Raw genomic sequence first — 23,505 nt, 5'->3', positions numbered from 1 at the left:
TGTTCTATAATGATAGATCAGTGATAAATAAATCATCTCTGTTTGTTTGTTTTTCACCAATACGTAAAAACAGTATAATTTATCACCTAAAATAAATTTTAAAAAAAAATAAAATAAAAAATAACATATGTTTATGTGATTTAAGAAGCCGTTGAAATGTCATGTAGCTTGCTTTTATATTTTGATATATTATTTCAGTTGCCTTCTGGCAGCAACATGCTGTGCTGACAGAAAACGTTTCATGTGCGTACTTTGGCAAATATAATATATTTATAAACTATACTGTAAAGTGCATTTATACACTAAGTAAACCTACTTTTTTCGATGTAAATGAACTATAATGTTCACATGTTCTTTCAACTTCTTTTGTTAGACAAACCTTGTATTTGCTATGGATACATTATAAATGGTTTCAGATATTAATGATCACTAAAATAAGGAAAGTGTGTAAGTAAATGAAACTTGGTATGATGATAAATTAATGCGCATGCATTCTTTAAAATCGGTAGTAATATTAAATTACAGTCTTTATTATCTGAACACAGATTTTTATTGATGGTATATATCCAAATTCGAATTCGAATTCCGTTTCACATATTTTATTTCACTACACTTAATGGGGCTGTTTGCTGGTAAAATCAAAAACAAAAAAGTAACAAACATCCTAAATATTTTGCACTTCGTCTACATAATATTTTAGATGTGAAAGGCGTTCGTTTTGTTGGTGGAGTTGGCATGTATGATGGATTCGTGGAAGTGCTTGTCGGTGATACTTGGGATCCAGTGTGTTATATGTTAGACTTCTTCTTCGATGACTCTTCCGCTCCTGTGTTTTGTAGGATGAAAGGACTACCGTAAGTACTGTCATATGAGTAATTTACAAAGTTGTATACAATTTATTACCTTCATAAACTTCTTATGTTGACCAAAAGTGTTTTCTTTCGTCTCGAACACAAACATCATTTACATTTATGTTAATGATTACACTGTGTGCCTATCTGTTTTGGTTACAAGACAAAAATGATGTCCCTGAGACATCAACTTAAATTCACTGAATACTTTTCTTAAACACAAGGACCTCAACAAAAATATGAACACGTGATATTAAATTTTGCCAATAATTTTGTTTATGATTATAGTTTAAGCCTTTGTTGGTAACAAGAAAGTCCTGATGACCCTGGGTCTTCAACTTCAGTTCACTGACTACTTTCGCCGTTATGGCACATTAACTCATATAATGCCATGTAGTCAAAACAAAAGTTATACAATTTTCATGTAGAAAATATAAAGTAACAAATATATTGATGTGCTTACAGTTTATGTAAATAGATACTTTAAAGATGTCATATTATATTCATTGATAATTAAAGGTCATTGGAAACAACGCCAAAGTCCTGGTGGTCAGTTTAAAATCTTTTTTACGAATGTAGTAGTGTCTTCAATTTCGTTGCAATTTTGGTTAAAATCTGTATGAGAGGTTTGTTTAGTTATCCAAAATACCACATATGGTCAACGGCCCCTCGTCCTGTAAGGAAAATTAATGACTTATATATGCAGTTTGTAATAGTTAACAAAAAGAACATTTTTATATTTGTAATCTGTTTATCGATTCCTGGCAAAGACATGCGTACTTGGCTCACCTAAACACGGTGAGCTTTTGTTATCTTCTTTTATCCGTTGTTCGTAAGTCGCGCTTCGTAACCATTGTGAACACTTTAGACACATTTGGTGGCACAAAACATATTGTACAATCTTAATGAAACTTTTTCAGAACAATTTTCTCAATAATATCTCCGTCAAATTCGAAACTAGGTCATGTGGGCTTCAAACTTTACCATAGGGTAAAATACATTAAAAGCTTGAGAAATCTCTAGACGTTATGTTTACCCAATCGTCTTGAAACTTGCTGGAGCACTTGTTGTTATGATATATTAGCGCGATTTGAAAATTGTTACGGTCCGTTGAGATACATGGCCGCCAGGGAAGCGTGGAGTTATATGGCGTCTGTTTGGGAACAATGAAACATGTGTTGTCCAATCGTCATTACATTTCCTCATTAAATGTGCTCAAACAATGAATGCTATATTTTATACTTTATATAATCAATCTTATATTATATATATAAATTTTGCTAAATTTGATTCTGGATTTTTATTGGATATTCAATCAAAGTATAATTCATATTCGAAGCTTTTTGTATATATGTACTTGGCCAACTGCAGTCTGCCGGATTGAAAATAAACTATGAACTTTAAATCACGTTCCTGTTATCGAAAGTTACGAAACCCTACAAGTCACATGAGTTATGAATATTAAAGGGATCTTTTCACGTTTTGGTAAATTGACAAAATTACAAAAATGTTTCAGATTCGCAAATTTGTGTTGTAGTTATGATATTTGTGAGGACACAGTAATACTTAACATTTACCATGCTCTACAATAACCATTATACGCATCTTTTGACGATTTTAACCCCTGAAAATTATTAAGCGTTGCAACGCGAAACGATTTAATAATTTGGAGAGTTTTGTTGTTGTCGTGAAATTGTGTGAAACTACGAAGATTGATTATATGAAGTATAAAATATAGCATTCATTGTTAGAGCACGGATGGTCGAGTGTTCTAAGCGATAAATTTTTACTCCAGGGGTCAGAGGTTGAGCCTAGTGGAGGGTTTCTTTTTTCTTTCTTTAATTTTGTTCTTGATTTTTACTAGTGCTTTTTAGATACAATTTTTACATTTATCAATATAAAACATATAATGTCAAACGTCAATACATGCCAAAATCTGTGAAAAGGCCACTTTAAGAGAGCAGAATAATTATTTTAAATCTTCTGTTAATCGGAAAGACGTAGACATGTTTAATTTAGCATATGGTATGGTTTTCCTCCTGGTGTCAAAGTTTTGGCGTTCCGTAGGATAATTTGTTATTATCAAATGTATATTAAAAAAACTTTTTTTGAAACCATATTAACTTGATGTTTGGTAATGGTCGTGTACAATTGTATGGTTGTCTTTTGAGTTTCTTCAAATCATTCCGCTGATGTCAAAGTTGGTTTCCGCCCCATAATTTTACTGGTCTCCTTCATGTGTATAAAGTCAACAATTTGAAAATCTACCTTAAAAAAGACAATGTTGATCGCCCGTTTTATGGAAACCTTCAAAACGTTTATCGTATGTAGCAAGGGTCATGCGTTTAATATTTGTTTTTCAACATCTTCTGGCAGTCCACTTAAAAGTTAGTTATAATAATACACCTGGGTCAAACCTTACCACTCCCCTGGGTCAACATATCTAATATTAACTAACTTAGATATCAAATAACTTTAATAATCGTCTCTGAAACCATAAGTCAAATAATTTTGATAGTTTGTATGTAACGTCAGATGAAGTCGTGTGCACAAATTGTTTAAATTAGTCTCCTGGAGTTAAAACTGGCCATGCCCCAATGATCACATGATTTATATACACTTAAATAGATATAAGTTGTTTAAAAAGATCATCTCTGAATGGTTATGGTATGCAATTAGATATCTGGTGCGCAACATCGTTTGGCGGTCCTCTACAACGGTATTTTTAATCATGGCCACACTCCATTAGTTCTATTATTTACATAGACTTATATAGTGAATAACTTTAACAATCTTCCAAGCAGCACATACTCCAAAGCTTTTACATAAGGTATGAAACATAATATAGATTACCTGATTAAATATTGATCAAATCATGCCCCAAACTAGGCAACCCTCACTTGTCACATGCTTTATGTAGACATATACAGTAAATAAATTTAAAATTCTTACTTGAAACAACAAGGTCAAGACATGCTATATGCCACTTTTGGTAAAAAGAAGTTATTTGAGTGAGGGTTTACATTTTGTGTTACATTTATGTATCATGATAACTTCATATCGAAATAATTTGATGAAAATAGTCAAACAAGCATCCTAGAAACTGTAACGATAACCATAGTGTTGTATTTTATTTTTATGAACGGGTTGATTAAACATGCTTGCCTGTCAAGTTGTAAGCGTTTGCGTTCCAGCTGCATACCTGCACATTATACTTTCCTATTACCTATGTTAACTACAGCTTTAAAGAAGCTTTGTTCCAAACAGCAATTCAAAAGCCAGAAAAAGCATGTGTTAAAGTCATACAATTTAAGTGCTTTACTGTATGAGTGCACTATTGACATTTCATAGGCTCAAAATGAAAGTGATATTCTAAATCCAGTGAGTCCTCCTTTCCAGTAACGTTAAACAAGTTTATACGATCTTATTACATTTAAAAAAAAACAACAGATAAATCGTTTACGAATTAAAATAAAACAAAGCTAGAATAAAAGGTCAAAGGAACTTTAAGTACCGGCAAATAAGATCTACAACAAATACGAGTTGATGTGTCGGTATCGGCGTTAATTTGCTCATAATACAATTCACTGAAGCTAAAGTTATCTGATTGATGGTACCACATACAAATCGTTTATTTGATAGAACATTCCACTGTAATTTTCATATGTTAAATTAGGATTGTGAGAAGGAAAATTTTGACAGTGAACTCGTTTATACTCGCTTTAAATTAAGTTCCCGGAATCAAACAAAACGACTCAGTAAGTATAATTAAGTTTAAATCTGTTATGTTGTTAATACTGATGGAATAAACGTACTCATTCACAACAAATATGTATATACTAACCAGTTGGTATTTCCGTTCGGAATCGTTCATGCCAATAAAAAACTAAAGAAACAAAAGCCGTTTGATTGTTTAATTTATTGCACAGAATAATGATAAGTAAATAATAATAAATTTTTTATTAAATCAAGCGCTTAAAACTAACGCAAACAAAAGAAAGTTCTACAACTGAAATAAAGGTGACATAAGTTATAGATTGAGCATTAAAATTAATTTGTATTATACAAAAAAATAAATACAATTGTTCAAGTTTTTTTTAGTACCAAAACATATTGAAAATATGTTTTTAAACGACTTCTGTCATATTTATGTTGTCATATGGCAATTGTATACGTTTGTCCAAATTTATGAACTGTTTGCAAACCAGTGTAATGGTGATCTCTATTCAAGATTATGGTCGCTATGCTGGTATGGGTCCTTGTTATGAAAAGTAGATACATGTTATTTACGCATTATTTTGTAGTAGTGAAATAACCTAATAAACTTACCAATAACTCGTCCATATGTATCCTGAGGCATTGTTCGTGATTCAAATATATTTAACTCTGTTTCAGATATGTTACAAATAGACGTGCAGGGAGATACAACACTATTAATAGGTTTATCGGTTTCACAAATTGTCCTTGGAATGCCGTTCACGTGAACTCGTGCAACTACACAACTGTTTATAAATGTTATTATCAGTTGTACGTTGCCTGTGAAGGTATCGATTATAAATGTGTTGATGTTTATTTAGTCACTTGAATGCGATTTCGTAATTGTTCACTTGAATAGTATTTCCATGTGCGGAACACGATCTTTTTTATTATTAAACGCGTTTCTGTTGTTTCAGGTATTGATGTATGACACAAAGATTTGTTCCGAAAGTTAAAACAAATCAAAAACATTTTTCCCTGAGATTAGTGTATATAGTATTCTTGTAAATTAACATCTCGTTGAGGCTCTTTTGTAGGATTTCCTTTAAATATCAACTCAATTCAACTGATCGACGGATCAAGTGCATTCGATGGACGAGCGGAACTGCATGTTGAGGACGTAATTGGAACAATCTGTCAAAATAATTTCGAATTTGAAGATGCACAAGTCCTTTGCAAAATGATAGGTTTGAAGTACGTAAGATTAAAACACAAATAACTAATCGTAAAAAAACGTATAATTATTTGCACAGCTCTGACAACTTTAGTTATAACGAATGCTTTGATAACAAGATTATCATAATTAAAATGGCAACTAAAAAAGACTACTAAATAAATGCCAACTATTTGCTTCAGGATCTTTATTTCCATCGACAATGATCAAGATCTTAAATTAACAATGATGATTATTAGATCTATACAGTGATTATTAGAGAAATGATGCTATACTATCCTCTATCTACCCCCAAGTCTTTGGGTATGAACTGTTCATATGAAATAATATTGCACTTTAACTGAAGTTGAACAATGACTGATAACAATAAATACTGGGAACATTGGAGCCCACTAGGTCTACCCCCTTATAAATTAAGAAGAAATGTGAACTTTTTAACAACAAACAAGGAAAATGGCTTTGATGTGGTCAAATATATGAGTCTTTGTCAACAATCACATGACATAGTCTTTCTGCCACTCTATGGCAATTCTAGTTCTTCCTGATCGTCTGACTTGAGTGCACAACAGGTTCGTTTGCGGGGTTATGCGGTTTGGTGTCTCACGACTTGGTCGTGTGTCCACGGAAACGTCTACTGGTCGACTGTCAGGACTCAGAGGCTCTGTATATGCTAGCTGACGACGACTCTGCTGCAGGTTACTTTTGCTGGGTGTTTCATTGCTGCTTGGCGTTACCTTACTGTGTGACACAGTAGAGTGAGGAGCAGAGTTTGTTGGGATCTCAGTGTTGGTTGCAGCCGGCATAGATCTGGTTGCATGTGTTGAGGTACCTGCTGGTGTGGAGTGTCCTGTGGGATTTTCAGTTGAAGCTGCATGTAGTGTTAGTGCTAGGTCACTTTTAATGGACAGCCGTCGTGAATGTAGTTAAACGAGACATACTTCCGCAGAAACTTCCTATTGCGAAGGGTTACCCGTCTTAATCCATCTAGTCGTACCACATACTGTTCATATTGTGGAACTTCAATTACCACTCCAGACTTGTCCCACTTGCGAGGATAGAGTCCAATCTGGTTTTGCAGGCGAACATTATCTCCCACAGCTGGAGGAGGTAATTTTTGAGTGTGCTCTGACAGTTTTTCTGCACACCGCCTGTGCCTGTTTCGCAGGGCTTCTTTACGGGCCAGTGACATACTTAACCAAGTTTCATGAGGTTTATACTTTCCATGTGGAATTGGTATAAAGTCTCGAATGGGACGGCCCAATATGCACATGGCAGGAAGGCATCTGTGTTATGTCACCAGTGGAAGTTATGATATCCATAAGGAGACGCTTCACTGTGTTAACACCAATTTCGGCACTACAAAAGCTGTATGGGAAGGTTACGGAGGAAAGGCGATGATGTACCCCCCAATCACTCAGCAATTGACGTGGCGCTGCAGCAGTGAATTCAAGGCATACATCAGAGGCAAGTTCATCTGGTATTCCATATGTCACAAAGATACGTCGAAGACATGTGATCAGTCGTTGGGCTCCGTAAGCAGACTGCTCTACAATGGGCCAGTTGGAATAATGGTCCACTACAACAAGGACATGCTGTCTTTGGTAGCTGAAATACTCAGCACATAGACACTAGAACGGATACTCTGGGCTTAATGGAGGTACAGGTTTTGGGCTAGGATTTGATGGTGCACTACGGTTGCATTGTTGGTAACTGGTATGAAGAGCCGTAACTGCAGGTGTGATTTCTGGCCAAAATACTGATGTATCTGCCCTAGCAACCATGGAGGAGACACCTTGATGAGCTGCGTGCAGAGCCTAGAGTACTTCGTTTCTCAGTGATGATGGTATAACAACACGGTCTTTGTATAGGATGACACCGTCGACTGTAGATAGACCTTCATGGTACTGAAAGTAGTCTCTGAGCGATTCTGGCAGCTGGTGACGGTGTTTCGGGATACCAGATTCGATGATGTCGGTCAATGCTAGCATGTCTTGATCGCTCGCTGTTGCTGTGCGAACTCTGTCCCAGGTGACTGATCCAATGTTGAGAGTATTAATGGATAAAACAACACCTGTAATGACCCATTCATCTATGGAGTCCTCCTAATCTTCTTGCATTCTCAAACCAGTCATGAGAGAGCTGCGGCTTGCTGGACACGCAGAGGTTGAATCGATGTGTTTATAATCATCTGGTAACATCAGTTTTTCTGCCATAACTGGTTGGATAACGTGATAGGCAGTCAGCGGCGCGATATTTTACACCTGGGATGTGGACCATCCGGAACCTGCAGCGTAGCGTTTTCTCTTTCAAGTTTCTAAGACGAGTATAATAGATGTCCTCAAGGGATCGTTCTTAAAAAGCTCGAGGAGAGGCTTATGGTCAACAGCGATGATGAGGTCTACGCAGCCTACGATGAAGTACCTGGCCTTGTCAAGGGAATCTGCGATGGCAAGTGCTTCACCCTCAACTTGTGCATAGCGAGACTCTGCTGGATGAGTGAATCTGCTGTCAACAAGTGTGATCTTCCATCCAGATGGGCAACAAAAGGGTTCCTTCTTTAAATTTGTGCAGTACTTTTAAGGAGCCATAATCCAATACCGAATTTTGACAAGTCGGTCGCCAGACATGTGGGTCTTTTGGGGTCAAAGATACGAACTCCCTATTTTATATCGCTGGCGATCAGTAGTTTCGACTCATCAAAGACAGTCTAAAAATATTTGTTCCAGTTGAACGGACTGCCAGGTTTCAAAAGTTCCCTAAAGGGTAGCATTATTTCGGCCATGCTGAAACCATATGATATCTGGTTTACTAGACCAAACCAGGAACGCAAATATGTTATGTCTTTTGGCGTGGGGAAGGTAATGATGGATGGTACGTATTTCGGACAGCGTCTTACATCGCTGCGTGTAATTTCAAATCCTGCAAATTCCACAACATCAGCCCCAACACACATTTTTCTGGATTCAGTGTTAGGTCTTTTTGACCGCACATGTCTAGCCAGTGTACCGCTAATACGAAACTGTCCATTAGATCATCAGGTGTGATGTGTCTCACATGTGGCATGATCATTGAGGGCCTGAAGATCAACAGTGCGTCTTGGCTGTCCACTTTTCTTTGTACACCTAGTGACAGGCTCTCCAATAGGAACGGACTGAATGAAGCCATGTCGAACGTCTTGGTCAAGACCTGCCTTGACTGCATCTCGCCAGTGGATTTGAACTGGTACTGGTGTGTTGTAAGCAACTCGTTTAGCGTTGGGAGCGTTGGGATCTACCAGAAGTTTCGTTGGCGGACTGCCCATCAGCCGAAGTGTTTTATGTTCACATAAAGGTGCTTGCTTTGTAGAACTCAAGGAGATATTGTTGCAGTTTGACACGATTCTCTTCTGTCGGTGAGCATGTTAATGTACTAGGTGGAGCTGGTGGTAGTTGACGGGCAGGGCATCCACATGGAGCTTTGTCGTCACCATTCAATGCTGCTGCACTGTATTGTTGTGAGGCATGGATTTCCGAAAAGTTGTCTGTGATGATACCAAGATTGATACAGGCTTCTCGACTCAGAAGCAGTTTGTCCGATGAGTCGGTAACATATGTCATCTCCCTGGTTTCAACCACTTGACTACTAGAGTCCTTGCTCAACATCCGCAGTAATAGGGCACCGATAATTTTATTGCCATTATTGTTCTCTGTGTGCATGCGAATTGTCACAGGGATGAGGTCAGATTCACGAACCACAAGGCGATGTACAACTTTGAGACCGGCAAGGCAGCTCTGGCATCCGGTATCAGCCATAGACAGTATCACTGTAGCTAGAGACGGTTTGAGAAGATTGATGCCAAGTGCAAAGTAGTCCTCTGGTAGAGCCTGTAAGACACGTGTACGAATGGTGAGGCTAAGAGCTTCAGGGAAACCATGTGTCAGACAGGTTGTCCTAGACATTAAAGCGGGATGCTGTATTTATTATTATTTACAGTGTTCACATCCTGATGTTGTTTTTGACAGGATTCTAAAGTCCATAATGTGTCAATTAGAGAACTTTCCTTGTCAAAGTTTTAAGGCTACGTGTGTGAATGGCGCTTTGGATTGTCCACACTACGGCACACACTCTCAAAGTGGTGTTCACGTCTGCCTTGGGCATACCTGTGGCCATAAGCTGAGCACTGAGTCTTGTGTTCTAGTGCAGTTCTATTCTTTCCGTGGCCACGTTTGCCACAGTAGGAGCAAGCTTCTTCGGTGTCTCTGCTTGACTATTGATGCTTTTTGTAACTGGTGGCTGCTCCAACAGCATGGGAGTCTCAAAGTCTCGAAGCTGACCTTTTTACTGCTTCCTTGGCTTTCACGAATCGGAGCACTTCCTCTAGCGACATGTTCTGGTTTTTATAACCAAGTAAGTCAATTTGAATGTCAGGGTCAGCACCACCTCTGGTGAGAACATCACGCATGATTGCTTCAGTGTAATTAACTTTGGCCGCACAATTGTTGCAGTCAATCACTAATTTGCAAATGTCAGGCTGTCCTCTCAGACGTGCACCAAAGTTGCGGCCAGATTAATCGCGATCTTTTCTCATGTTGTCGAGTGTCACTCTTGCCACCATTGTGTTTTCTTCACGCACTTTTTTTGTACCCAAAATTGTCGTTCCCACATTTTTTTGTTTTGAAATTTTCGCAAATTAAAAAAAGTGGGTACGAAAATTTTGGGTACGAGCAAATTATGCCAAAAAAAATTGGAACGAAAACAAATTCGGGTATAAAACATTTGATAAGAATATGGGTACGAAAAAATGTGGGTACGACAATTTTGGGAACGAAACATTAATGACAAAAATAATGAAGGTGCAAAAAATAATTTGGTATAAAAATGGTGGGTAAGAACGAAAAATGGGTACGATATAAAATGGGTACAAAAATTTGGTGACCAAAAAAATTTGGGTACTAACACAATTGGGTACAAAACAAAAATGGGTTCAAAAATTGTTGGGTACGAATTTTTTTATTATGAAAGATGGGGCACCTGTAAGTATAACGTCGTAGCAAAAAGAATCATTTTAAAATCGGTGTAGGGTGAAGTATACTTCAAAGTAACCGGGATACGCGGAAGTAGTACCCAGGGGGACCTTAACCCATTCAGCATAATTAGAGAAATTATGCTATACTATCCTCTAACTGCCACGCATTATCCGAATTTTGCCTTTCAGTGCTTCTTTGTTCAACATTGAATACCAATACAACACGAGCGGTCGTTATCCAATGATACGAGATTTGCGATGCTCCGGTCAAGAAAGTCACATAAACAACTGCACATACACAACTCCATACTCCGGCTACACCTGCGAAGAAGGAGCTGTCAAACTGTTGTGTACAGGTACTTTTAGAATAAAGTTAGATTTGACCTCGAATGACATATACACATATTGGCATAAAATCACATTCATAGTTTTTACCGTATTCAATTTAAGCAATATTTAAAAAAACACATTTACTGCAAAAATTATGTTTACCAATAAATTACACAAATTACCTTTAATTATGCATGAATTTATATGACAGCAGCATACAATAATAACACTTTGATCAAAGTCAAGACAAAACTTCAATACAATAAATAATTATTATTATTTTTATCAAATCAATTGATTGCATTTTTTTCCGTTTTCAATATATGCCAAAACAGAAAATAACGTTGTGCGATTAATTACTTATTGCATAATACCAAATACTTGTCTATAAACAAAACTATGTACAAGTATTATATTCAATCTAAGCAGTTTATATTAAGATTATAAAAAAAAAATTATATTAGATATCACAAAGATATTGCAACGACATTTCAGGATTACCATGTTGGAACTATTAAACAAATGATGTTATTTTAAGTATTATTTATGCAAGATTTAGCATACGACAGTTTGCATCTTATGAAATAATAGATCAGTAACTGTTTGTATTAAATAATTAATTTGAAATATGCAAACTTAATCTGACACAAACTGTATTAACAGTCATGACGACGGTTTCAAAAGCAAGATTACTTTAGATAGAAGTCGGAACACATAGTAAAAAGAGAATTATTACTGATAGTATTCCATGCAAAAATGTGCATTTGCACCGAAAGTGTAACTTTCTGAGGCTCGATGAAAATATACTAAAACGAATAGTAGCCATATCTCCTATCTGTAATAAAAATAGGGTTAAATATGTAACCTACTGCTTTTACAGCAGCAATGTTCTGGGTTCTTGTGTCTAGATATACTTCCAACGTTCAAGGTTCAGTTCATCAAGTTTATTATGTAGTAGCTGACAGTTAAATAAGACGTATGTAGAATCAAATCTGAAATAGAAAATAACACATATTAAGTAATAGGTAGATCTACATGTACATGAAATTAATGAAATTAATTATTAATATATAATCATTCATAAAACATAAAAATAATAATTCATATGACATAATAAATAAACAGACAAATTCTAGTGGCCATTTACACTACAAATATATAATATAAACACATACAACAGCATACAGATATAACAACGTGAAATATTCATAACACAAAGCACATACACACATACACACATGTAGATTGGACAAACAACTGTACATACACCACAATGAATCCTTACCAATTTATGGAATTGAATTGTTTGCAAAGCCTCTGGCAAATACTCTCAACTGTCTCTCTTGGTTGCTGTAAGTTAAAACATGCAAACATTTATTATTGTGTAATACATGTGAATCATATTAGTAAAGACTTAAAGTGAACTGTCCATTTTGCTGCCATTTTGGATACTCGCGGAATAATATGATAAAGTATTTTATGTACTAAATTATTAAACAAAATACGTAATTAAATAGAAAACCATGCATTGAAACCGTTTGCTATATACTCAATCAAAAAGAAAGACAATACAAAACCACTTAAAAACCTTATAATATTACTGAAATACCTTTTGAACTAAAACCGCGCTTTTTCCCTCCAAAACAAAAGCCAGGCGTAACACATCAAAAAATAAGATTCTTAAAATAAGAGCAAAGGTTACACAACATCATAAAATATAGAGAAAATTGACTTGGTCACAAATATATATTTCCTAGCATATCATAGTCACGCTTTAATAAGAAACCAGTTCCTTATGTCTTATTCGAACCGAATAAGGAACTGGGTTATCGTTAAGGTAAATTGAGTGAAATATATTGCAATGATATTTTTATTAACAAACCTACATATGCAATGATTTTCATTGATGTGAAATACTCTTTTGTTCAATTTCATTTACTTTTAAAGATGATAAAAATATCAGTTCCTTATTCGATTTGAATAAGAAATAATTAGCAAATTCTTTATACCATATTCAAACCGAATAAGCAACTGTGTTAGTATTGAATGAAACCGATTGGAAATGCACTTCCATAAGTATTGTTGATACCTAACCTTCATTAACAATAAAGAAACAGGAGTATACATCCAAACAAATATGTTGAAATGCACAAGATAACATTTTTATATATGATAAATGTGCAATATAATTATAGGTTTCATTTTTAGATGATGTGAAGATAGTATTCGGAGTGGAAAATACCAATTCGGTTAAAAAGAAATCGTTTTCAAGCGCGAAAAAGACACATAAGTATTTATCGTAATACATAATGTTAATGTTATGTACTTATTATGTTTAGATTTATTAAAAAAATATATTATAGTTTTCCTTTTAAAATATATATCAATCTGCTCCTTAATCCGTATTCGAATGTGAATTAAGGACCTAGGAAAAAGGAACCAACTAACTATCAATAAAACGAGTGTTTTTTTAGCTTTTACTTTTATTATTTAGCATGATTGCATCGAAAGCAAAAGTGTAGACATTGACCATCATATGTCTATTTTAAGCTGAAATAAAACTGTCAGGATTCTTGAAAACTATTTCTTTATTGTTACTAAATAATCATTTAAATTCTGCCAGAAAAAAATGAACATTGAAAACTTGAAAATAAAATTATTAAGCAATATAATTGAAAGTCAACAAATTAACGTGAAGCTAGAGATGCCAGCAGAATGCCACTATTCCGTTACAAAGCAGATAGATCAAATGTTTTAACAGAAAATATAAATACGGATTATGTATTTCAAATATTTTTTAAAAATCTATATATTCAGCTAAATTCTTTACTTTTAGTTGAATTGTTCATTTCATTCTTGCAAACCATGGTAGTGTTAAGTAAACTTTCCAACCCTAAGATTTGGTCATGTTCGATTCATTTTACAATTATCTAGTAATATAATAAAAATCATGAGTGTTAAATTTAATGGGCAAATTGTATTTTTATATCAAAAAAGAGGAGCGTTATTGACATCTAACAGACGTTAAAATCTTTTGAATATATATTTAGGTACATCTTTTTACGAACTTACAGACACACAAATATGCTCAATTATATCGCCTTCTTTTCGACAAAATCTGTAAATGGTTGAGGTTTTGTAATTGATTTTAACTAAAAAATAAAAAGAAAACCTCACTTAAGGCCCTATGCCAGAATAGTGACAAGCCAGGCAGCCCCAAATAGTATTTGGACCGAAGCCGAAGGCATATTATACCTAACATTTTTGTGCAGATAAATGTCAATAGAAATAAACATAAATAACACAATATACATTCCATCAATATTTATCAGTTACTATTAATACTATGTACCGTTGTAAAACAAGAATACAAAATGTATTTTTAAAAACAAATCTGCCACCACCAGACGACATTTTTTTAAACAAAGAAAACAGTACTCGAAAAATCTTTGCGTTGTAAAACTTGCACAAATGATACAAATAACTAACATTCTAGCGGACACTTAATGATTTGCGCGCATCTAGTCAGCGGGCGCTATACTGTATAGCGCCCGCTGACTAGATGCGCGCGCATCTTTACCGGACACTATTCAAACAAACGGACCTGTTAAGTTTATACGCAAAGAAGAGACAAATATATGTGCGGTATATATGAATTTATAGATGCCTATACTGTGACCTGTGTACATTTGAATATTTGGTTATCAAAATGGTAGGTATAATCATTTTCATATATATTTTTAAGCGCTAGTCTATTTTGCAATACAAAATGGCACATTTTAATTCATTTTCTTTTATTATTCACATGTTGAGTTCCGTTTGCATATTTTAATATTGATATCAAGTGAACGGCAAGGAACAGTTTGCCATAATGGAAATTTTAAAAACTGAATTTAGAGTAAAATTTTTATCAAACAATGAATTACAAATGGCTATGTAATCCTCCTTTGGCATATTCTTTGAAAGCAGCATATGTAGTTAATTCAGACCATCCATTCGAAACAAACTAAAGACACACATTATTAGCTATACAAACATGATTTAGCACAGTTGACGCAATCGTTTTATTAATTTTATTTACACATATTTCAGTGATAGAAGATAATCTCTCTTAGTATATGTATGCATTGTTTCGCTTCAAATACCGCCAAGATGCCTTTCCTGATTCATGACTAAGAACGCTTAAAATGATTTTAAGAAAGTGCAGTATTTAAATATGATCAGCGTGAATGAGATGCGTGTGTATAGAATACCCATTAAAAAATAAGTACATACAATTAAGCTCGATGTAATAATTGTTTGTAATCACATTTCAGAATGTGGTCGGGTAAACGTACCTTACGGATTTATGGAGCTATACAATGACACAGCCAAAACTTTAACAGTTCGATGTCACAATGACAGCCCTACGCATGTTAAATACATATGTGAAAACAATGGATCTTGGAGTAACACCGAAGAATGTAAGTTAATTTTTTCTCACCTGAGCATAAAATGCTCATGTTGAGCTATTGCTGGTGGTGCTCTTCTAAATCCATGGTCGTCCTTCGTCAAGAAACATCCTATCTTAACAGCTCAGTGGATTTTAACAAAACTTCACTGAGATGATCCTTTAGTGACCGGCTTTGAATATATGGTGTGTAAAATTGTCTAGTGGTACTCTACAAAGTTCAAGTCGTATGCAAGGGGTTAAATATGTCCACGCCCTAGAAGTCAATAGATTTATAATGAATTGTGTAATAAATAACTTTTAAAATAACAATTGTGAAACCGCAAGGTTAAAATGTTTAATAGTTGGTGTGTTACATCGTTTAGTGGTCATGTGCAAGGTTTATTTCGGGTCATGCTTCTGTGGTTAAGACTGGAAATGCCCCAGGGGTCACATGATATATAAACTTTTATACTAAGTAACTGTGAACATATTCCTATCAGTAACCGCACGGATCGGGGAGGGGCGTAAATATTTGGTGTTTCACATCGCATTCTGGTCATCTACAAGGAGTATTCAAGCCATGTCCCGTGGTTCAAAACTGCCCTCGTCTAATTGGTCATATATTTTATTATAATTATTTAGTAAATAACAATAACTAAAGAAATATTTTCTGAAATCACAAGGTTATGAAGTAAATAGTTGGTGTACGGGTCCTGAAGAAAGTTTGTCAAAAACATGCCACTGGGAAAAAAAACTTGCCACGCCCCATGGATAAAAAATAAAAATCGATTTTGCTTGTCATTGAAAATGGATTTACATTGTAGTTGACAGACAAACATGAAAATCGATGTCAGTTAAAATAGATTTTCGATTGCAAAATCGTTTTGTGAACACGGGGTCTGATTTTTTTTCACTTCGACTTTTAAAGTAAATATACCGAACAACTTTAAACAAATTGCATACCTGAAACCACAAGTCAAAGAAAGAGCTTTGATATATGTTAGGAAACATAAGATACAGGTCATGTAGAACGTTTGTTCACATCATACCCATAGGGTAAAAAACTTGAAGCACACTAAGGGTCTAGTGGTTTATAATGACAGATAAGGTGAATAACTCTTTAAATGATTATCCGAAATCAAAATACTCAGGGATTTGATATTAAACATGTTGTTTTAACATTGGATTGGGGCCCCACTACAAAGATTTTTCAAATCATGCCCATAGGGTAAAAATGGCTTTGTACAAGGGTCGCATAAGTTATATAAACGTATATGGAAAAATTAAACAAAACTTGTATGAAACAATAGTCTTGAAGTTGTTATGTTTATCGTGTACAGTGGTCCGTTCCTAAGATTTTTTCAAATCCTGCCAATGGGGTAAAAAAAGGCTTTGTCTGGGATGGAACGTGCAAAGTGTAAAAAAAAATATATTTGGTATGTTCCATCAGAATTTGTTCCTCTGCATAAATATTCAAATAGTATATCTGTTTTGAAATTGGAAACGCCAAACACAGGTGAGCGATCTATGCCATATTGATACTTAATCATTAAGCTTCTCAATCGATTGAAAATCAGTCAATACATTTTAAAATGGTTCGAGTTCTCATGAAAGAAGATTACCTTTATTTCACTGTACTATTTTCGTTTTTTATAAAATATCTTTATTTATGTCTGTATTTGAAAGCTCTTGGTGCGAAAATAATAAATACCTTAATGTTCGATTGGTACGAAGTTAGAAAACGAACTCGATTTCACTCCAGAGGCATAAATACTACCTGTGCGATTATTATTATAAAATATATATTATTTTACTGATGTCTTTCGAAATATTGTCGGTACGAAGCCTATTAAAAGGTTCATGATTAGTTTTAAGAGTATTTTGGACTTTGGCTTATCGATTATATATCATATATAATAAAATCTATAAATTATCATTCATTTTTACAATTTACGCAGATCTCAAATACGTACGCGTTTTAAAGATAGACACTCTGGTAATATGGTAGCACACTTCTGTTAAGTTAATAATTGTATATTATTAACGTCCATCCATGAAAAAGTCAAATAAAGCTATGTATCATTAAACAGGCAGACCGATGATCGTCCAAGACATACGCCTAGTTCACCAGGAGTTTTCACCATATTTATATCGAGGTACGGTCGAACTGAAAATCAGCGGCGCATGGGGAACCATCTGTGACAACATGTTTGGCGCGGAAGAGGCAACTGTACTATGCAGAATGATGAATGCTAGGTGGTATTAAAATACAAAATTTTAATATATCTTGGCATCTATGCGCTTTACGAATGTAGTTAACAATTTATAATTCAATATTAATACGTTGCATGTTTTGAAATACGTCTTATGTTATCAAACTAAATAAAAGTAAATAAATAGACTACATCGGAGAAGAATCTCCTTCTACTCTAACGTTTAACCCAATATCCGCGAATAAATATGAAATATACTTGAAAGTATAAATTTTTCTCTCTTTTAGCTTCTCATGGGCATAACGATTCAAACGTAACATGAACATAACGCCATTGTATCTATTATATAGTACTTGCGATTGTGTCAACTTCACTAATAATAACTCATTTAAAGCAAACATTTTTCACAAAATAGTTGTAGTTATGTGGAGTTATATCGCTTTCAAAGCACATTTGTACTTGTATTTTTTGTACAATATTTCACATGTTTGAGAAGCTTACTTGTAAACCATTTAATAACAAAATTCGTCAGCAAAGAAACGCCCATCGTTAGGTCATTCGACCCTTTAATCCCATGGCATTTGGTTTCTTCGTTGAAATCAGTAATTCTGAGTAAAAACTTATTTTAAGCTATCTCCTACTTCTTGACGAAAGGTCAGTAAGTACTGTTGCAGCTGCAAGACATATCTTGTGTCTGTCTCGCTCACTGAGTAATTATTATGACGCGGTGTGTTTATCATTGGAATCGTCCCGGTTCTTACCCCAACAGAAATTAGCCGGTTTTTCATACTTTGGTTGCTTTATTTCTTCTGCAGTTTAGTGTTCTACGAAAATTCTGAACATATGCCACTTCCCCATGGAATCTCCCAAAGGGTAGTTAGTTTAATAATGATCAGTTGTTTGGTAAACTTCTATCATATTAATTGTCTTCTCAGACAAGTATGAATACTATAGCGAAACATGTTAATATGTTGAAAATAATGCATCATTTTTAAACGAAATCAAACGCATTCACCTTTCGAAGTGACTTCTGATGTTCAGTCTGGGTTATCTGACAAAACTTGACTGTTTTGGTAGTCAGGTTTATTCTTCATGTTTATCATGCGATTAGGTGTAGATACAAAATAAAATTTGGATCAAATTGGCTTTGATCCACTTAGTAAAGGAACATCGTTAACCAATCCGTTGGTTTTAATAAATGTTGAAAGATAGACATGTTTACGCTTTCAATTTCAGCTACGGTTCATTCACAACAAATGCAGGTTATGGAAGAGGATCGGGCACGGTACACGTTTCCAACTTGATCTGTTCAGGGTCTGAAAAGGATGTGAGTGAGTGCAGTTATCAGTCTTCACACACATGCAATCACTCTGACGATGTGGGTATTCAATGTACAGGTACGAATAAACTTATTTCATAGTCTTTGACTTCAAGTATATAACTAAATGTCATTTGGTAAATGTCTTACAGCTTTGCAGGTGAAACTATGTTGCATTTCACACAATGTTATTTTTTGGCCGGATTAGGCAACGTAAATTTTGGCGTAAATATCAGCGTATTGCCTTCATATTTTCTCTTGGAAAACCTTCATTCCAATTCACGTGAATGCTCTATAAATGATCTTAACCTAGCATGTGCTTATTCGCTCCACTCAAAAACTTAAAACTAAAATATTTATTTACAACATTGATTAAACCAAAATGCTAAATTTGCATATTTTACATATTTTCTTATGATCTTGGCATTAATTCATGAAAATGTACATAAATGTTCCTATGCGGATCCTCTACAAATGGTTCCGCTTCAATGCAGGATATGGTTTCCATTGCTACTAGAAAAACGTCTTACAGCCATTTTCTTTACATCAAATAATTTCACACGGATATGCCATGTATGGTCGTTTGCCGAAATTATTCTAAAATGTTCCGCAAACAACACTTACTGTAGCTTAAAATATGATGTGTATAAACACAAATAGTAACACAATATTTCACTCTAAGCTAATGCAAAAAATAAATAATTGTACACATATTTACCATAGGTGGCCTTCCGGTAAACGTTTTTGGTCGGCTCTACTGAACAAGGTGGTCGCTATTTAGTTTAAAATAATATATATTCTTTTGACATTTCGACTATATAGAACGTCTTTCCTTTTTCTCCAACTTGGAGATTTACTCTCATTGGCAATATAAACATCCATATTGTATGCGTTTTCCTCATTTCTATCGTGTATTTATGTGTGCACGGTGCCTTATCAAAATGGATAATACCGGAAACAGTGTGTTACCGGCTTTTACCCGGATCGGAAATTAATCATACCAGAATATAAACTTTGAAAACATGAATTGCGATCCTAGGATAAGTTGTTAACACAAAAACGAAAGCATGCCAAATATATTTACACTGAACTTTATAGCATTTTAGCCAATGATATTTGGACAATTTTCGTATGAAAGATTGTATGCGAACGAAGGAAAACTAATGAGCTATATATATCTCGTGTAAATGGAAAGTATTTTTTTATGAATGTAATAAACTCTCTTTTTCCCTACCTATTATACGATTGAATGCAATCACAAATTACAATAATAATCTTAACACCTTCTGAAACTATAATAGTTAACAATACAACGATGAGGGGCAAACCTTAAAAGAACAATATCTTTTTCATAATTCTAACTCTGAAACGGATCAACAATTTAATACTGTAATGTTTTATGTATTAAGATCTATAAGATTCGATGTAACAGGAGCGATCTGTTATTTCACATTCAACTGTCTAATCTTTAAGGAAATTTAAAAAACAACAACATCATAGCATAATTATTTGTCTTATTGATACATATTTATCGTTTCACAAGAACGAAATTTCTACAACATGTTTTGAAATTAACAATTAATTAAGCCACCTTTAAGCTTTCCAGCAAAGTTTAAATGACCTTTTAAGGATATTGTCAAGAACTTTCGCAATCATGGTATCTAGACACAGGACTTTAGATTTAGGATTTTTTACAATTTCGTTCGCTTACAAAAAGTATGAATGCATTTGACGTTGGCAACCGGTGAGCAGATTCGTGATCTTGTGTTACACACTTTCGTTAGAACTAAAGGGTCACATGTTTGATTCCCCTCTCATTCCTTAACTACTTACTGTTACGCGAGACGTAAAACGAGTTGTAATGTACTGAGTATTTTACATCGGACTCGGAAAAACCCGATGTATTCTCCTTTTCATCGCACTACCCCGTCGTAACTTAAATAACATGTCTTTTAGATGCGATGTGCCTTCGACACATAAAATGCTCGTTTCCCTACAAGCAAAACCGTCATTTATCATGACAATGACATCACGCATATTATATTCATTTTTTAAAGGAACCTTGATCCGAAGTATGCATTATCTTGGTAGTATGGACAAATATCTGATAGTAAAATCTGTGTAAGCAGGTTTTGTGCATAAACTGTGTGTGTAGGTCCTACCTCTAATTGACGTTTTCATTTCTGTGATCATTAAATATATTGAACTAATGCATGTAATTCATTGGAATATAGGCTTGTGAAAACTAAAACTGTAACTTCAGAATTCTGAGACTACACGAACACACTTAACTAAATAAGGAAGGCAATATTGTTCTGGTATAATTGCCATTCAGTTATTAGTATGAAACGCACTGTTTGTTCCAGAATTACCCTTATTGGCTCAGCGCCATGATCCAACTTTTGAAAACATTCTTTCGATGAAAATGATTTCCGGTACAAACCTGTCATAGATGGTCTATTTTCCAGTTTCTACATTTACTATCACCAAGATTCGTCTGGCTGATGGCAATAGCACATTTGATGGACGATTGGAATTATTTGCGAACGGCTTCTGGGTTTCGGTGTGTGATATGTTCTTTACTTCAAATATTGGCGAAATGTTCTGTCGGATGATGAATTTGACGTATGTATTGCAAATGTTTATTTGATCAATTATCATTTCGCATGTCAATACTAGTAGAGTCTATTTTGTACCTGCAAACGCAAACAAACAACAGCACAGACCAATATGAAATCTTGTTTTGAGCTCAGCTGAGCCTAAAGTGCTCAGTGCTGAGATAATGTGATCAGTTACGATACGTCGTTCGTTGAACAGCAATGTTTCTTTTTTGTGACATTTAAAACGATTTACTTCAGTGGATTTAAAACAAACTTGTTGGACATGTTCTTTAGTTTGACTTCTACACATTCAAATCCAACTATGGCAATCAAAGCCACATCGAAATATAACTTATTTCATAAACTAGTTGCATTGAATTAAAGTCGAAATGACTTCCATTATTTTATGTTGTTAAAACATGGTTTGGAAAATGGCAGTTTCCCTTATATGATATACATAGAAAACGATATTTTTTTAATGGCTTATGACCGCTTATCGAAATAATTGTATAGGTACATGTACAGTTTTTTCGGTGACACAACAATAGGGGATGCATACACGTTCTAATCGTATATTGAATATGTTTGCATTTTATTATACCTGCAATTAAAGACAGGGCAAACATAAAACACAAATCACATTATGATGAGCGCTCTTTGAGTTTTCAATCTGTTAGATTTTTCTTCAATATACATGTACTACTAGTCGTATTTAACACAATTCCCTGCCTTCTGATGGATAATGAATTTATTTCATCGCCAATAGTTCCACTCTCACTCATCGTATGCCTTTGTTTCGGAAATGGCACGTAGATATTTTGAAACAAGGCTACAAACGAGCATATAATGCAATACTTATCAAGAATATATCATTCTGAACCATAGGACAGGGTGATCCACAATGTATCTTTTAACGTTCTTCTTTATCAGTCAGCTTTAAAACACATTTCCTTCTAAACCGCTACCGGCTTTTATAAATTTGTATAGGAGTATATCCAGTTTCATTCGTGTAAAGTTATCAATTTTGACGGTCAGATGCATATGTACGTACCCAATGCAAACTATACATTTGAGCACTTTTTACAATGAAACCATGAGACCAAGATAGCAACTTTATTGTACCTAAGCTTATGATTTGTTCCTCTATCTAATGTTCCAAATGATGTCTAACCCATGAATGAAGTGATTTAAAAAAAAAACTTATATAGCAAATAAAACTCATTTTTTCAAACCAACCCTCTGAAGCTCGATATTTAGTATTTAAAATCAGAGGTTGGTTCGTTTTAAAAGATTGCTCATATCAATTTCCTGGTTCTTCACTGACCACGCAAAAGGAGTTATGTAATGTAATGCCTATTTACCCAAATAACGTTAATGTTTTTATATCCTTTAAACAATGTCCCATGATGAAATAGTTAATTGTGTCCAAATATTGTCATTTGGACGGATTTAAAGTGGTCAAACTTCAGAGTTATATTTTAAATGTACACGTGATTTACAAAATAACTCTTGCAATTACAAAACCTAGAGCTTTCAAATTTGGTATTTGTCAAATAGTGGTCTTACACGAACCTAGTTAAAATAATAATAATTGGACCAACACTTTGCACGGGTCGCATTTTAAATAAGAGAAAGATAAACATAAATAGCAAAAATATCCTCTCTCGAATTCAAAAGACAAATGGATCCTGTTTAAGTTTTATTTCAAGGCAATATGCCACAAATGTAACATCTATATATAATACTATTAAATGCGACTTCATAAAAATGACAGATACAAACAAACAGGTTTTATGTTTTGAACTGTAAAATAGTGATTTTCTCTA

The 23,505-nt window shown here is 34.5% G+C and overlaps 2 protein-coding genes across 10 annotated transcripts in view; one reads left to right on the top strand and one right to left on the bottom strand.

The window, feature by feature from the left end:
• Positions 1–23,505, bottom strand: part of LOC127848007 (dynein axonemal assembly factor 11-like) — a 234,516-nt gene that overhangs the window by 126,671 nt on the left and 84,340 nt on the right. The gene's annotated exons all lie outside the window — the stretch shown is intronic.
• The window catches only part of LOC127848005 (uncharacterized), a 139,760-nt gene that overhangs the window by 60,719 nt on the left and 55,536 nt on the right, over positions 1–23,505 (top strand). For 6 of the 7 annotated variants that reach the window (XM_052380273.1, XM_052380274.1, XM_052380272.1 and 3 more), the window contains exons 3-11: positions 199–243; positions 701–854; positions 5,247–5,395; positions 5,645–5,801; positions 10,976–11,142; positions 15,433–15,579; positions 17,639–17,804; positions 18,998–19,158; positions 21,548–21,704. In XM_052380273.1, coding sequence (XP_052236233.1) covers positions 199–243; positions 701–854; positions 5,247–5,395; positions 5,645–5,801; positions 10,976–11,142; positions 15,433–15,579; positions 17,639–17,804; positions 18,998–19,158; positions 21,548–21,704 — 1,303 coding nt within the window. The remainder of the gene's footprint in view (positions 1–198; positions 244–700; positions 855–5,246; positions 5,396–5,644; positions 5,802–10,975; positions 11,143–15,432; positions 15,580–17,638; positions 17,805–18,997; positions 19,159–21,547; positions 21,705–23,505) is intronic. The other variant, XM_052380276.1, reaches the window with a different exon arrangement.

Source organism: Dreissena polymorpha, chromosome 10, assembly GCF_020536995.1.
Source record: "Dreissena polymorpha isolate Duluth1 chromosome 10, UMN_Dpol_1.0, whole genome shotgun sequence".
Classification (NCBI taxonomy): domain Eukaryota; kingdom Metazoa; phylum Mollusca; class Bivalvia; order Myida; family Dreissenidae; genus Dreissena; species Dreissena polymorpha.
Note: the sequence above shows the minus strand (reverse complement) of the source record. Positions and strands in the feature narration are given on the sequence as shown.